We start from the raw sequence: 16163 nt of genomic DNA on the forward strand, positions 1-16163 counted from the left end.
GTCATTAGTGACAATAGGGTTCCACAGGCTTCGGGCGGAGCCGATTTTTATTACGTCATTGCCCTGGTCGTTGTCCACCTTGTAATATTAGTATCATTTTTAATGAAATCACGCCAATGCGGATGGATATGAGAAACATACATACAATGATGCTATAGCTAGGGGTTGTACGTCATCTGTTACATTCTGTAACTACTATCATTAATCTTCAAAGAAAAGCATAGAGAAGAAAGAGTACACAACATTCATAATAACAATTATTATTGTTGTTGTTGTAGATTGTAGTATGTAACTTAATACTTGACAAGTACAAAACTCTTAAATATGTATAGATATCCCCTCTAGCACCTGGGAAACCGCATTGCCAAACAAACTTAGATATACCACATAGCTCATAGAAAAGAAAGGAAAAAAAACATAGTTTGGCGCAAAAGCAAAGAGCCCCAATAAAAAGCGAACCAATGCAAGTCAAAAAGGTGCATGGTGGTAGTATCCACCACCAACACCAAACTGTGGCATTCCATAAGGCATGATCACAGGTTGAGGGCCAGCAACATAGTAGCCAGAACCAGCAACCCTTGCTAACCCCACCTGACCCTGCATCCCATCTCTCCCATACTGCTGCCATACTTGTTGCTCCTGCACAAGCAAATGCTGCTTCCTCTCCATGTCTGCTATTTGCACATAAGACGGCGGCGGCACTGCCAGCGACGCTGCGAACGGATCCTGCGGCCCTACTGCCTGCACCGTTCCATCCGGGGCAGGCAGAGCCAGAATCGGCGTGGCGGTCTTGCCGGGTCCTGGGAGTGCCACACTGCTAGCACTCCCACCACTCAGTTGATTTGTGTTCACATGTTGCCTCACAGCACCTTGATCATACATCCCATTCAGTAGCAGTGGATCAAATCCACCTGCCAAATCGGCTTTTTGCTTCGACAAGTTGCTACTTGTCTCTACCAATGCAAGTTCCCAATCTGCTTTGCCAGGTTCAGCAGCCGGCGTTTGCCATGCTGAAGTCACTTCAGGTTCACCATTTGAAGGGAATGCCTCCCAAGAACCTTCTCCCCTCACTGCTGCTTGTCCGTTGAACAATGCCAATGCTAGTTTATTCCCTTGCTCATCAGCTGAATTGCCATTGTCCCTTAAATCCACTAAATCATTTGTCTCCTTATGAGTAGGAGCTGCCGGCTTAGGCTGCGCAACAAACGAGGGTGGCGGCACTGGTGTGAAGTTCTCAGGTGCCGGGAGTGCCTTCATCTCACTGATTTCTGGCTCTGTCTCTGTCTCTTTCTCTATGACAGTTACCTTGGCCTGTTCTATGTTCCTCTCAGGACTTTTTGCTCTAATAGTCTTCTCTTTCAAGAAACCCTCAAGTGTGGCAAGAAGCTTATCCGTGATTCTCTGCACTTCAGGGTACTCAGATGACCTTGCAATTCCCATGTCCTTGCACCAACTGTAGAAGCCAACAAGCTCATCCATCGTCTTGGCCGCGCCAACATAACAATCAAAGGCCTTTACACAATGTGCATATTCCATTTCAGTGAACCGATCCAACAACACTCCCAACACATCACACAATTCCACATAAACCTTGAAGCTGTCCCTCACAACCTGGTAAAGCGCAACTAGCACAAGCCTACTACTCTTGGCGGCGCCACTCGGCCTACAACCTAAAACACGGTCGAGGACCCGAAGCAAATGCTTCAACCTCTCCAAAACCCTCTCAGATCCCATCTCCCTAACAGGGGTCACAACCTCATTCCTCTGATTATGCTCTCTTCCATATGACTCACTCACATCACCATAAGACCTAGTCCTCCTACCAATTCCAGAACCAAACTCATCCCTAAATTCACCATCACCACCACCACCAGATTCACCACCACCACCACTTCTGAGCATCCTCTGATAAGCCACAAACTCAACTTTCTCATCAAGGTACAATGCATAAACCCTGACAAAACCGGCATGATCCCAAGAACTTGAATGAGCCTCGTCCCTGAAATCACTCATGTTAAGGATCCTCATCCCTCTGCGTGTTGCATACACAAGTTCTTCCTCAAAAAGAGGGTGCCCATCAACGAGAACCCTATGAACAAGCATAAGGGCCTTGACAGCAACAATCCAATCACGCGTCTTGGAAAGCCTCTTAGAAATCGTGATCAAGCATGCATTGACGTAGCCCCTTGAATGCGAAGTGAGGCTCAGGATTTCCCTTACGTACTTGTCATCTGCGGGAACCTCTTCGTGGCTCGTGGCTTTGACGACAAGGACTTCGAGTTCAGGGGCCAAATTTCCGGCGACTTTGGCGATGCTGATGCTCGTTTGGTCCTTCACTACACCGATTGCCTTCCGGATCGTGCTGGATGCCATGGCGGGTGGATCGGAATTGGATCAAAAAACGAAACTTTTTCGAAATGGGGGAATTGGGTATCGTTTAGTTTTGAGTTTCGTTTACCTGTTTTGAAGAGTCAAAATCCGTGAATGAGAATGAAAGATCCGTTGACTTTGATCATAACATCTTAGGGATAAGAGAAGAAGAGCATTGAGATGAAGAAATGAAGAGCGGTGTGAGCGTGTAGAGTGAGAGCGAGAGACAGAAAGAGAGAGAGAGAATCTCTTTGTGTCTGTGATGAGTTCTATGGCGTTAAGTTTATTGGAGTAAAGAGAGAAAAGAGAAAAGGTTAAGACAAAGCAGAGATTGCGAAACCGCGTAATGAACGGAGAATCCGATTTGAGTTTAGATTTTTTTTATATATTAGATATTTAATTAGTAATGTTAAGCATGCTTTGCTTAATTGGTTGTCGCAGAACTCGTCGTCTTAAGTCTTAAACCAGACACGCTGACGTCACACTTTGCTTTCTTTTTGTTTAAAAGGAAAATTAATTAAGAAATGATACAGACCTAGTCATGAATCACTAGCAATTAACAGCAAAAAGAAGTCTCACATACTCGAAGTGGAAAGTTGCCTATTTATCCTCATCTAATTTGCGAAATCTAATGAAACCAACGTCACATGTGTATTAGATTACACAATTGCCCCTGATTTTCTAATCTCTCGGGGAGAATTTAATTTATATTTAGTTTTTCGACCCTTACATTTACGAATTTCACAATTGCGCCACATCGCACCCCTGAGAAGTGAGAAGCAGAGACTCGTTCTTGTTCTTGTTGAGTTCTTGCTCTAAGAATCTGCGCCATGTTCTTCCTCCGAGTTCACTCGGTCGACTCGGAGCAGCCTCTGGACCCTGAATCCATCTTCTCCGAGAACGATGAAGATTCGAGCCCTAAATTCAGGGAGCGAAGAGGGGTTCTCCACTTGTTCCGGAGCTCCTCTCACTCCTCGATCCCAAGCCCTAGCTCTCGCTCTTCTCTTGTCTTCATTCTCGCCGTTCCCAATTACCTCTCCTTCGATGACCTCATTCGCTGGTGCGGACCCCACCTCCACCATCTCCACCGCCTCCTCTTCATCAGGTACCGTTTCTACTTCTTGGTTCCGCAAACGTTTGTTGCTTTCTTTGCATATTTCTTTCATTGAAATCCCAAAATTGTGATTTGACATGTGTAGGAATGATGGAATGGAAGATCGCTACAGTGTGCTGATTGAACTTCAGGATCAGCGTGCAGCTGATGCGTTTTATACCAATTTCAATGGCAAGACTTTTTCTCCTGGAGAGGTTAATGTCTTGTTTATGAAATTGATTCATTCACTTAATATGTATACCAATCTTCCAGTGAATTACCTTAGTTTGCTTATCTTTTCTCTTTCTTTTGCAAATGATGATTAAAATTTAGGCAGAGGTGTGCCATATCCTGTTTTTGGTTTCTGTGGAGTACTCAGAATGTGCAGATATTGCTGGGACTCCTCCTGATGGATGTACTGAAATACCAACTTGTCCAGTTTGCCTCGGTAGGCTGCATTTGCTTTTGCTGTGGCTTTGTGTGTTTTGCTTCATTCATTATTTTTTTAGAGGATGGAAATAATCTTGTGAAGTGATGTTTATGATTTGTGTGTTCTGGTTTGCTCTTTGAATGATAGAGAGATTGGACCCGGATAGAAGTGGAATACTCACTACACTTTGCGATCACTCCTTTCAATGCCCTTGTGTTTCAAAGTGGACGTACTTGTCTTGCCAGGTAAGCAGGTTTTTCATTCCTTCGATTCTTGTTTCCAAATTGTATTGAAGTTCTTATTTTGGCTGGTTTAGGCAATTCTATTGTCACAAAATGTTACTTTCTGAAAAATCTCAGGAAGGAAGCAGCTTACTATATGCCTGCTACATCTCGGCGTGTATGATTTTAGAAATAGAGTGACCTCATATGAACATAAATTTTCAACACTACTTTTGCAGTTTGATTGTTCTGTGTTGTATTTACTATTATTATGCGGGAATTTCTGGTACCAACAGCTGTTTCTGGTTTTATTGCAAGTGACATGAAAGGATTATAATGTTGCCTAACAATTATTCTGAAGGGATTATGATCATATTTTAGGTCTGTCGATTCTGTCAACAGCAAGATGAGAAACCAAGTTGTTTTGTTTGTGGAACATTAGATGATTCCTGGGTTTGTATGATTTGCGGGTTTGTTGGATGTGGAAGGTAACATAATCATTTGAAGTGTTCAATTTTCAGTGATAAGTTGTGTACAGAAGGCCCAATTAATTCATATTGTGGAAAGATTTTGGTATAATTTTTTTCCCTTTGTCTCCCTCCTCTAGATATAAGGAAGGACATGCTATCCAGCATTGGAAAGACACCCAGCACTGTTATTCTCTTGATTTCAAAACACAGCAAATATGGGATTATGTAGGTGACAGTTACGTCCATCGGCTGAACCAGAATCAATCCAAAGTTGATGGCAAGTTCGAGGGAATGAATTACCGCTGTATTCTACAGAATGGAGACTGTGATGAGTGTGAATGTCATGATGATCTAGAAATTGATGGAGCCCTCTACAACAGCAAAGTTGAGGCAGTATGTTTGTTCTATATAAACTCCTGAGTGTCCTGTGTTTATGCTGAAGCTAACTTGGACAGATAGCCTGAAATAGAAACATATGCATATCTGGGTCTGATATAATCTTGCTCACTGTGATTAATTAACACTGGCCTGCTTGCATGAACCGCTTTACATTTAATAGATATACTGTCTTGTAGACATAGTTCCACATCATCATTTGATAGGATAGCATTTTAATTTTCTAACAACATTAAGTCTTCATTGTTATTATATTAGCACGACTGTTTCCGAGTATATTTCCCATTTCAATACATGGTTAGTGATTCATTGTTATTTCTCAAAAATAGATTTTGGAAGAATACAACCGTCTTCTAACATCTCAGCTGGAAACTCAAAGACAAGTAAGTTGACACTGATGCTCCTGAAACTCATTCTCTGGGATATTTTAATAACTATGGAAAACAGAGTCTCTGCTTTGGATGTATGGAACTATAGACTATATTATGTCATCAAGGTTGACTGGAAACTACTTGTTCCTGACATGTCATTAGAAGTATTATAATTACAGGAGTGGTTAGAATTTAGGACTACTGAACCTGCATGTTTTGGTTTGTGATAAATGCTTTAGGATTATAGCTAAAGCTAAATAATGATTCCCTCCATGTGATGATCTTTTGATGCAATAATATTGCTGTTGATGTGTGTCTGAACTCGGATTCTCTTTGTGCCGTTGTTGTAGTATTATGAATCTTTGCTAGCAGAGGCAAAAAGCAAAGTGGACAGTTCTGTCTCTGAAGCAGTGGAGAAAGCTGTAACTTCTGGATTGCAGGACATCCAAGATAAACTGGAAAAGTGTACAGAAGAGAGAAATGGTGTTGCTGAGGTGAACTTTCCTGTTTTCTCCTGCATTTTCATTATTTTTCCTTCAACTCTCACTTAGCCAGTTCTTTCTGCTCATAGGAGAATAAGAAGCTCATACAAAATCAACAGCTATGGCGAAACAAAATTAAAGAAGCTGAAGAGAGGTAAATGCAGTTTTCTTCCTTTTTTTTCCTGGTTAGTTTAAATTTGAACTACTACAAGTACTCAAGTAATTATGACAATATTGTAGATGGTATAGTTTTTATTTGCAGTGGAAGGCTACAGACAAACATGTTTACTTCATGTTGTCTGCAAAATTTGAGCTGTCAAGTAGTTAGGAGTTAAACATAAAGTTTGATTACTTATTTCATTTACTTTGCTTAAATCTTGAGCTTATGTCTGAATATGTGATCCTGTAGGGAAGCCGCATTAGTAAAATTCATGAACCAAAAGATAACTGATATGGAGGAACAGGTATTGCTAAAGACACTCAATAATTTCTTCTCATTCTGTACAAGTTTCCCAAGTTGATCGTTATGTGATGGGTTAAATGATATGACACACAGATTAGGGATGTCAAGATTTTTGTGCAAGCACAAAAAACAATTGATAAGATGACAGATTCAAATGGAATCAAGGACGGAACAGTGTTACCAGTGGCTTATGAGCAATCTACTCCCGGCAACAGTAAGAGAAACAGGAAGTCTGGTCGAAGGCGAAATTAGTTGTTAGTTGTCACCACCAACCATAACAAATAAACAACCGTTGCAACATTAACACACTGAAGTTTTCATGAGGGAGTTGGCACTGTCTAAGGATCGCTAAGCGCCACCAGCCACTGATACTTGTTTAGTACTGTAAATCGATGATATAGTCATATAAAGGTAGATTCAACTTTTTGTGATGATATAGTCATATTGACTTGGCTGCCGAGCATTGCAAAGAAACAATCACACGTTTTCTCAGGATGAATATATTTCTTTAATGTCCCAAATTTGTGTAGAAATTAAAGTATATGCAAGTGTCGGGTCGTGACGTGTGTGTGGTATATACATTTTAGATCCCAAAAATCCAAATTTACATGTCTTCTTAAGTTTCAAACCACAAATTGGACAAAGAATGATCTGTTGACATCATTAGCAATAAAATAAATATTTATGAAACCTTTCTTGTTATGTTCGCAACTCCTTTCCACATTCATAATTGAGCCAGTAATATAATCAAGATCTGGGCTACTTTAGTAACCCAATCTGGCATCTCTCCCACACAAACCCTTCTGCATCCATAATTCTGGACCACTCCTGTAATCCTTCTCACTTCCACCAGTGTGTTCAGTATAAGGAAGAATAGTATTGAAGTGGGGGAGACAAGAGGTGAGGGCATGTAAGATAAATATGATATCATTAAAGAGGAATATTATAAAACCACAGATGTCCAAATTTTGCCATGTACCAAGTATCCATTTTAGCGAATTTTGATAATTTTTTGTATCAACCGGCAAATCTAACAAATTTTCAAAGAAATCAATCACCGATGTCTGACTATTTCTTAAAACATTTAACGCAAATCACCAAATATTGAGAAAAGAATCCTTTGCATCGAAGGTAAAGATAAATAAACACAACTGATAGAGTTGCTACATTTAGCTGGAGGTTATATAAAAAAAAAAAAAAAACTATAACGACTAGTTCACTATATATAAAAATCTACACAAATTAAAGGCAGGCCTAACCGAGAGGGAAAAAAAATAACGACAATGACCAAGCATCCATCGGCAACGCCCCAGCCGAATTAGACCATAAACTTAATGGGTAATAATCCTGGACGAATGAACATGCTCTGATAGACCCATGGAGCAGAAATTGGCTAAGGAGCCATTAACAAGGTGAGTAATTTGATTCATTGTTGATTTATCCTCCTACAAATTATGAACACCTAAGTTCCGCAGCTTCCCCTTGCAAGCCAAGTAAACGCAACAGGGGGCGGGATCATATGCAACCGAAATGAATACATACACTCAAGTCCTTGGTGAAAGTACTTCATAATACATTTGTCACCTTTGTGGTTGCTCTGAAATAGTGTTACCTGAAGCAGTGCTAGGCCCAGCACCATTCTCAGTAGGAGGTGGAGAACCCCATCTTCCTTCCGACTCTAGCGGTTCAAGTACATGTACTCCACCATCACTGAGTCCTAATGCAAATTGATTGGGTTCTGACGGGTGTGCAGCAATCACAAGAGGATGTGCTCTCAAGCTGTCAAAAATTTTGTTAATTATTGTATATAACAAGAGAAAAGGATATTGCAATGATAGATCTTTTACTAAATTGATAAAGGAAAGGTACCTTGGGTTGGGAAGGAGATAAGCAGTTGGATTTATTCTACATCTTAATCTGAGTGTTGAGGCAGTAAGAACACCAACACTTCCATCCTCAAAGCTTAAATATATTGATTGACTATCACATGAATAGGTAGCGTGTGTGATTGGACCACTAGCTTCTCGCGGAAACCACTAATCATATAAAACGGAAAAACCAGAATATCAAGTTAGAGAGTCGACCAAAGCAAAGAAATGCATAAACCAATAATTGTGTTTAGATATAACTAGGCAGTAGCCTACCTGCTTAAGGCATTCTAACTTCGGTGCCTCATATATGGCTATTTGAGTTTCGTGAACAGCTATTAAATGGGTCTGGTCTAGATGGAATTGGACTCGGGTATCTGCTAGAGGTGCTGGTGCGCGTCCATTAGGCATTTGCAGGAATTTACTTGCTTGCTTTTCCCATCCATCCGTACTCCAAACGCATAACTGTTGGACATAAGAAAACCAGTTGAGCATTTATCAAATCAAGAAACACTCCACTCAGCACGATAGTTCCATATAAATTTTCCTTACCTGAGAGTCAGCTCCAGATGATACAAGCACATTTAGAACATGAGAAAAAGCAAGTCCAGTGATCCTCTTCTGATGACCTTTCAGCTTGGTTTTGACCTTTGGTGGAAACATCAAAAGAGAGGCCAATGTCAAAAACTTCAAAAACCAACTTGTGACACTCAACCAATGCCTTTTGGCATGGGATATAATAAGATAAAAGTAGCAAAAGTTAACTAACAATCTACACAACTCAACTATAAGCTTTAGGCCTTGCATAGACATAATACCTCATCAACCCTAACATTGTAAATTTGTATTGTAGAATCGTCCATGCCAATAGCAATGATATTGTTGTCTTGAGGATGAAATGCAAGAAATGTAGCAGCCGGTGGTGGTGGCATGAAAGTAGTCATTGTCTGCAGTTAAGATTCACAGAAATTGATGTTTAATCTCAATGTATAACTGCAATGAGCATAAAAGGAAAGCAGTCTACACAAGGCCTCAAGTGAACCAGGTGCAAGCCACTGATAACTGCAGTACTTTTATACTTGAAAGGAGGACTCCATCAACACAAGGTCCTATTAATTTCATGCTATATCTATTTAAGCTCGCTAGTTTATTGTCCCCTCCTTTGAAAAATCAGAAACAATTAACCAGTAAAAGAAAGCTTGTTCAACAAAATAAAAATTAATAGAACTTTCAAAACTGCTTAATTTAGAGCATACATTAAAAGATACATTAAAATAGAAAACATTCAAAAATTTAGAGCATACATTAAAATAGAAAACATTCAAAAAGAAAGCCACATGCCTTGAAAGTCATCATATTGAACAGGGAAATTTTCCCCCCTGAAGCTGACATAACATACGAGTCATTCTTTGACAGTGCAAAGCATGACACAGCATCCTCAGGGTTAGTATCACTGATATCGTTGGTCATCAGTATTCCACTATTTGGTTGCCATAGTTGTGGTTGAATACTTGCAGTGGCCTACACAGGAAATTTTTTAGACTAACAATCTAACGAACAAGAACATGTTAAAATGTATAAACAACACATATTACAGGTGCTTTGTTACCTTCCCTGAGCTGTTCCGATCATTTCTCTGCCATTTCCAAAGCTTGTGAACACCATTGGCTGCCAAAGCCAAAATAGCAACCCCTTGATTTGTATAAATTAACCTAGCTACCTGAAACACAATTTAAAATGTCTTACTACTTGAAACCATCTAAAAAACTTAATGCAAATTGCATGCACCTAAAAGAATTCACATAAGCAATGTCATGTCAACATGCTTGATTTCGCAAAGTACATAATAATAATAATAATAATAATAATAATAATAATAATAATAATAAATAATTACAAGTTTATCCATCGACTTCAGTTGCCAAAATGTAATGAACATATACAATTTTAGCACGAGGTCATACCCTCATTGACCCTAAACTATCAGGAAGTTTCAAAGAGCGACACTGTGATGGTTCATTGATTTCTGTCAGCTTCCATATCCTAGATTTATCCACAGCTTCATCAGCAATCCTGGGTTTGACATCAGCTAAACTTCGAGCATCGTTATTCTACAGGGGCAAAAGAAAAGCAACTAACTGTCACAACAAAAACACAATCTGCATCAATTTACTGAGTAGAAATAACTCACAATCCCAACCATGGCTGCTACAGGAGGAGCTCTATCAGCAAGGCTTGTTCCAACCGTTACATTGGTAGAAGGGAAAGCGCCCATACTAGGTGCCTAAATAAATATGAAGGATTCAGAATGTGTACTTGCAATACATTAGCTGAATTTGAATCACTTACCTTAACAACAGTGGCAGAAGCAACTCTGGAAGCATCAAATGGACGATTCTCCACTGTCCGAAGCAGCCTAATTCCTTCAGCATTTGCTAAAATTTTAACTCCATTATCAGTTGTGGAGACAGCCAACAATATTCCATCCTTGTTAAATCTAATACAGGGGGAAGCCTGCGGGTTTCAGACATAAATTACCACAAACGAAAGTTATAACAAACCCAAAAAAAAAATTCAAACAAACAACAAAATTTAAAATAAAGTAAACAAAGACAATGGCAGTCTCAAAGTTACCGGTAAGCCACCATCTGCATCAGCACTCGTCAACAAGTTTATATTATCCATGTCCCAGAATTTGATCATAAACTCATCACCAGCAGCTAGGAATCGATTCTTAGTGGTATCGAATTGCACTACACCTACAGATCTCTTCCCCAGACCGTGATAAGTGCGCTTCACAGCTCCCTCACTTTCATTCCATTCCACTAAAGAAGATTCCCCTTCTTTGTTTGTGCCACATGAGAACAATCTATGAACCATGCAAAGATAATAAGTAAATCTTTAAACCACATGATCATGTATCACCCAGAAAAGGAAGATATAAAATAAGCAAAACAGTTAGAACCTTGTTCCGTCAGCGCTATATGCCATTGTAGTAGATGAATGGCCAGGCGCATCATAATCAACTCTGGAACCCATGTTATCATACAACCATGCCTTTATTTTTCCATCAGTTGCAGTAGAGAATATGAACTGTAGAGCCACATCAGAACGTAATTAGACATTTAAAAGAACACAAGGGATGCAAAACATGCACAAACAAACATTGAAAATTTTTACCTGAATATTTTCTTTGTGGTGAGGGCATACAGAATATACAGGTGCCTCATGACCCTCAAAAGTATACTGCTTTCCACCAGTAACTGCATCCCATACCTGCAAATCTTGAACCATTAAAATAAAATAAAACAAAATAAAAAATTGAGATCTATCATCCAACAATACACACTATAAAAAAAACCAACCTTGATGACCCTATCCTCTCCACATGTTACTACACAAAGCTGCTTGTTTGGATAAGAAAAAGCAAGATCATTGACACTCCCAGAATGAGCTTCAATCTGAGCCATGAAAAAATGATGAAATCAGCATAGATTAAGCAGATAAGTTATGAATCTTGTGCTCTGACTGCTTTCAATGTATAGTCAGTGGATAAACAGAAATAAAAACAAATCTAATAGACAAACTCTTATAAAAATGAACAAACCTCTAGGTGGTTCCTCAGATCATCCCCACCATGATAGGAATATATGTGCACAATATGTTTCGAATAAGCAACACCTGATGTATCAATAGGTAAAAATCAAACTTTGGCTCCATGCAAATTCAAATCGACTCATTCAGTGGACAAGAGAGATAGAAATATAGAAAGAAATATTCACTAAAGCATACTGCAAAGTGTTCCATCAGGACTCCACACCACGCGGTTAACTGATGCTGAGTAATCATTGGAAAGAGATGCCTATAAAAATAATCAGGGAATTAGTAATTAACCAGTGACAAGTTTGTCGTGAAAACAATAAAAAATTATACAGCATCATCAATCATTAATTTAATTTTAAGGACCACACCTGTAGTGCCACGGAGCATGATCCAAGTTCCCATACTTTAAAATTTCTATGAGCAATCCTGTCACGGCTCCCAATATCCCACACCATGATATCGCCCATATTTGTTCCCACTAACCATCAACAGATGAGAAAAATAACAGACAAATTAGCCAATATATATATATAAAGACAAAAACAACATCAAACACTTAAAAAACTATTGCATGCAGATCAAAGGTCAAAGGATGCTTACCAAGAAGTAGAATCTGCTGAAGAGGATGAAAATCCATGCTTTTCACAGTTGAACCTTGGCTGAGGGTCATCACAACAGTCTTGGGCAAGTCATCAGAGGAATAGGAGCTCTGACCATGGCTCTGACTAGAGTATGCAACAGGAAGTAAATTTACAGGAAGATTGTTCACCTGCTAAAATATATATACACATAGGTGAGGCCCGTTATACATAATGAATCCTGGTAATCCAATACATGTTACATTTTGAGATGTGAGGGGAACCAATCGCTGAAAAATACAAATTATCTATTCTGCCAATATGGAAAGAACACAAATACAACACACACACTAGTCCAATCAAGTATCAATTATAAGAATCACCACTGCACCAATTAGGGTATACACACATGCAACTTAATAATTTGTAAAAACAATTTTTAATGGTGTGCAGTAAAACACACTTCTTCCATTATGCTCTCATTTCCCATACAATCAATCATAAAGGTTCACCAAAAGTGTCTTCAATTTTGTAAACAAGAAAATCAATATAAACAATATTTTTTTCTGTAAAAGAGACTATGGAACACAAGTTTAAGGGGACTGTTAAGAAATACTGATTGATCATTTAATAGTCCAAACACAATTCAATAATTAAAGAAAAATCATCAGAACTGATCAGCATAATCATAGCAGCATACAATGTTCATGGTACTTTTTAAGTTCAGAGTGCCAGTTGTGCCAAATAATTTTTTTTAATCCATTGCAAACAGGAAATTTGAATTGCTAAATACTCCAACTGCTTCATGTGTTAATATTTCAGGATGCTTGTGCATTAGGCTGCCCTATATATATATATATGAGGAATCATAAACAAGATACAAACTTTTACTTTAAATTAAAAAATAAGACAAAAGAAACAGATGGGAGGCAAGATTGTACTTCATCTGAAATGCCGAAAGGCCTTGTTCTCTTCATTACATGATCGGAATCGGCAGTTTGATAGTCCATAGTAGGGTTATTGGTAGGAGGAGTCCTGGGGCGCTTTAGAATGGCTGCTACAATTACCAAATTCCAAAATCCCAAAGGGCAAAAGAAAATCAGTTTGCTTAAATATGAATTTTGCAACCCAACTTCATTGAATGCCACAACTCACATGCTAACTACAGCAATATTTCTATCAAATTCATGCCTTCTCAGCTTTATATCCTTAAAGTTGCTAGTGCTAAGTGCATGTGTTTTCCATCATAGGTGATCATACTGATGATTTCTAATAGTCATACATGGCACGCATGTAAGTTATGTAAATTCAGTGTGTGCATTAGCAGAAACGCTGAATCATAAAAAGGGAAATTTTTCATGTACCTGCATTATTAGCTGAAGCCAAACCTATGGGTCCAGCAGATGCTGAAGGATGTGGAACCGGAGATGGGTTAGCCATCCATCCAGCAAGGGATGTCGGAAGAGCTGCTGGTGTAGGCTGGAAGGGCTATGCAACAGCGTATAAACAAAGTCATAAGTAAAGTAAAGCTTTCCCAGTAAAGCATGAAAGAATTATATCTGGTGTTTACTTACACCATGAGCACTAAGTGGTGGGAAACCTCCTGCCTTTGGTACAGCACCCATTAAGGGATTGGTGACAGGGGATGGAGCCCGTGCGCCATTTTGTTGCCCACAACTGTGATCTACAAAAAGGGTCTTTATGTCGGGGTTAGTTCTTGGAGTCTTACAAAGTTGGTGCTGCCAATTTAAACTGCAAGTCAACAAATAAATAAAAATGTGAGTGCCATCAAACATATCAGGGACTGAATAGGCATTATATTCAATGTGGCAAGGTACTGTTATGAACCTCTGATTAATTAGAGTCCTTAATCTGGAGTTCTTCAAGGTAGGAAACTGAAGCTTATCGCGAAAAACAGGGTTAGCTTCTATTAATTTCTTTAGTTCAGCAAGCATTATTCCTCTAGCAGACTTTGTATCCCCATACTTAGATAGCTGCTCATTGTGTCTGCAAATTTCATATTAAAAAAATTACACTGTATAAGCCAGAAAAGGATAAATAGATCAACCCGGCATCAAGACAAAATTCCAAGAAAATTGTCCCAACCTGAAATTATCCAAAGTCAACAACTGTGTGATTTCCTTAAAAAGCTCCTCATTAAATGCTGCAAACACTTTCAAGTCCTTCACTAAGATATCCACTGCTTTAGCTCGATCTTGCCTGCATCGTTTGTTCATATTAATTCTAAGCAATAGAAGAAAAGTATATGGCAAAGCAAATTATATAAAAACAGTAACCTACTTGTCCAATGCTTCTAGATACTTCTGCTTCCTTATCTCGAAGAAGATCTTCATCGAGTATCTATTGTCATCCACCTTCGTAAAACCAGACAAGTACTTTTCCACCTCATCCCACTCCCCATTTGTCACCATATCCTCGAAATACCTCATATTGAAGAAAAATGTTGATTCTTGCTCCAGCCTGGACGTCCCCAACATTGAAATAAAAAACGTAAAAAATAAAAAAATAAAAAATAAATAAATTATTAAATTACAAAACGACAGAAGAAAAAAATATATTTTTTATGAAATTATCATACTTGTGCACAGTTTCCTTGAATTTCTCTTCATCAAGAAACTGAAGTATAAGAAAGACCAGTTCTCTGCTGAGCGAAGACATGGCGGCGTCCCCAATAAAGCTTAAAAAGAAAACAGAACCCGCCTCAAAGATCTAGAACCAAATAGATCAACACCACCTGAGCATCAAAACACCGAATTGAGCGGCGAACAACCAAAAATAACAAAACACGCAAATTATTCATCAACGTGCAGATGTATATATACACAATTACATCGCAATCAACATCACAATCACAATCATAATCACATGGAGCAGTAAAGAAAACAAAAAAACGTAGGGAGGTTTACTGAAAGGGAAAAACCAAAACCAAAACCAAAAAAAAATACAAAAATTAAAGATAAGAAAGGTGAAGGAGCTCGCACCTTGACAGATTCCTTGCGCAGATCGAGAGGTGTTGGAGCAGAACGAGAATGGCGAGGGAGGGTTTTCAGTATTTTCTCGCTCTACTTTCTCTCTCTAGCTTTTCCTGTGTTAGAACTCCTCTTGTTGTTGAGTATTTATAACAAGAGGAGAAAAAAAGGGGGCTAGGGATTTCAAGAAGAAAGAGAAAACGATGAGAGAGAAATGAGAAGAAGAAAGAGAGAGAGAGAAAGAACAAATGTGTGAAGCGACGAAATAAAGGTATCAGACAGTTTAAATAGCGTTAGCGAGAACGAGATGAGATGGAATCATCGCCTTCCTTACTTCCTATTATAAGTTGTTGGATAAGTCAGACTACTTATGCTCCCTGTGATAAGTCTCTGTGCTTATTAACAGTGTAATAAGCTATTGTACCTATCAGGAGTCATAACTTTGGCTAGATTTGGATTCATTCTCGCCTTGACTTGCGGGGTTTTCAACCAGGGTAACACTAATTAATTACTTTCTAAATTTTGGGATGAGCTGGCATTCGTTTTTAGATTTTCATTAATTTTGAGATTTTGGAATAACTAAAATTTGCGGAATACTTATACTGTAGCCTTTGTTTCTTGTTTGTATTTAATTTGTCTTTCTGTCCATATGTGTGCTTTTAATTTTGGGTCATAATCTTCTTTGTTTTTGGTAGGATAATTTGGTTCAGATTTTTATCTATTTCTAACATTTATTTTTTATTGAATTAAAAAATATAATTATTATTAATTAATTAATTATATATTTAAATTATTTTTAATTAAAAATATATATTTAATTGTTAAAAA

General features: G+C 38.5%; 3 protein-coding genes across 10 annotated transcripts; 1 reads left to right on the forward strand and 2 right to left on the reverse strand.

Moving 5' to 3' along the window:
- Positions 1–244: 244 nt before the first annotated feature.
- On the reverse strand, positions 245–2943 carry LOC112723296 (putative clathrin assembly protein At2g25430). Its single transcript, XM_025774614.3, has one exon. It carries the CDS (start codon positions 2371–2373, stop codon positions 469–471), a length of 1905 nt encoding a protein of 634 aa, XP_025630399.1. The 5' UTR covers positions 2374–2943; the 3' UTR covers positions 245–468.
- Positions 2944–2962: 19 nt separating this feature from the next.
- On the forward strand, positions 2963–6817 carry LOC112723297 (BRAP2 RING ZnF UBP domain-containing protein 1). The gene is made up of 11 exons (XM_025774615.3): positions 2963–3475; positions 3570–3678; positions 3797–3911; positions 4041–4138; positions 4496–4602; positions 4722–4977; positions 5310–5363; positions 5702–5845; positions 5923–5987; positions 6243–6297; positions 6390–6817. Exons 1-11 carry the CDS (start codon positions 3201–3203, stop codon positions 6546–6548), a joined length of 1437 nt encoding a protein of 478 aa, XP_025630400.1. The 5' UTR covers positions 2963–3200; the 3' UTR covers positions 6549–6817.
- A 583-nt stretch (positions 6818–7400) lies between these two features.
- On the reverse strand, positions 7401–15705 carry LOC112723295 (topless-related protein 4). Of its 8 annotated transcripts, none has more exons than XM_025774609.3 (26): positions 15348–15705; positions 14945–15100; positions 14647–14826; positions 14452–14565; positions 14194–14352; positions 13920–14097; positions 13710–13833; positions 13287–13402; positions 12368–12539; positions 12136–12245; positions 11957–12026; positions 11772–11845; positions 11530–11625; positions 11345–11440; positions 11130–11257; positions 10799–11033; positions 10514–10678; positions 10356–10448; positions 10129–10275; positions 9774–9884; positions 9506–9685; positions 8983–9111; positions 8717–8812; positions 8441–8629; positions 8166–8332; positions 7401–8075 (listed from the first exon to the last, which is right to left on the reverse strand). In XM_025774609.3, the coding sequence occupies exons 2-26, from the start codon at positions 15022–15024 to the stop codon at positions 7877–7879; spliced, it is 3408 nt and encodes a 1135-aa protein (XP_025630394.1). In that variant the 5' UTR covers positions 15025–15100; positions 15348–15705; the 3' UTR covers positions 7401–7876. The 8 variants fall into 8 exon arrangements, with proteins under 8 accessions (XP_025630394.1, XP_072064050.1, XP_025630397.1 ...); XM_072207949.1 differs by having other exon boundaries at positions 10365–10448; positions 12368–12536; positions 13287–13399; positions 15348–15594; XM_025774612.3 differs by having other exon boundaries at positions 12368–12536; positions 13287–13399; positions 15348–15594.
- Positions 15706–16163: the final 458 nt, after the last annotated feature.

Source organism: Arachis hypogaea, chromosome 11 (genome assembly GCF_003086295.3).
Source record: "Arachis hypogaea cultivar Tifrunner chromosome 11, arahy.Tifrunner.gnm2.J5K5, whole genome shotgun sequence".
NCBI lineage: Eukaryota > Viridiplantae > Streptophyta > Magnoliopsida > Fabales > Fabaceae > Arachis > Arachis hypogaea.

Coding starts and splice junctions, on each gene's coding strand:
- LOC112723296 (XM_025774614.3), bottom strand. CDS start 2,373: ATGGCATCCAGCACGATCCGGAAGGCAATCGGTGTAGTGAAGGACCAA.
- LOC112723295 (XM_025774609.3), bottom strand. CDS start 15,024: ATGTCTTCGCTCAGCAGAGAACTGGTCTTTCTTATACTTCAGTTTCTT. Junction 13,834..13,919: donor CACCACTTAGTGCTCATGGT/GTAAGTAAACAC, acceptor GCTGTTGCATAG/CCCTTCCAGCCTACACCAGC. Junction 8,630..8,716: donor CATCTGGAGCTGACTCTCAG/GTAAGGAAAATT, acceptor TATGTCCAACAG/TTATGCGTTTGGAGTACGGA.
- LOC112723297 (XM_025774615.3), top strand. CDS start 3,201: ATGTTCTTCCTCCGAGTTCACTCGGTCGACTCGGAGCAGCCTCTGGAC. Junction 3,476..3,569: donor CACCGCCTCCTCTTCATCAG/GTACCGTTTCTA, acceptor TGACATGTGTAG/GAATGATGGAATGGAAGATC. Junction 4,978..5,309: donor ACAACAGCAAAGTTGAGGCA/GTATGTTTGTTC, acceptor TCTCAAAAATAG/ATTTTGGAAGAATACAACCG.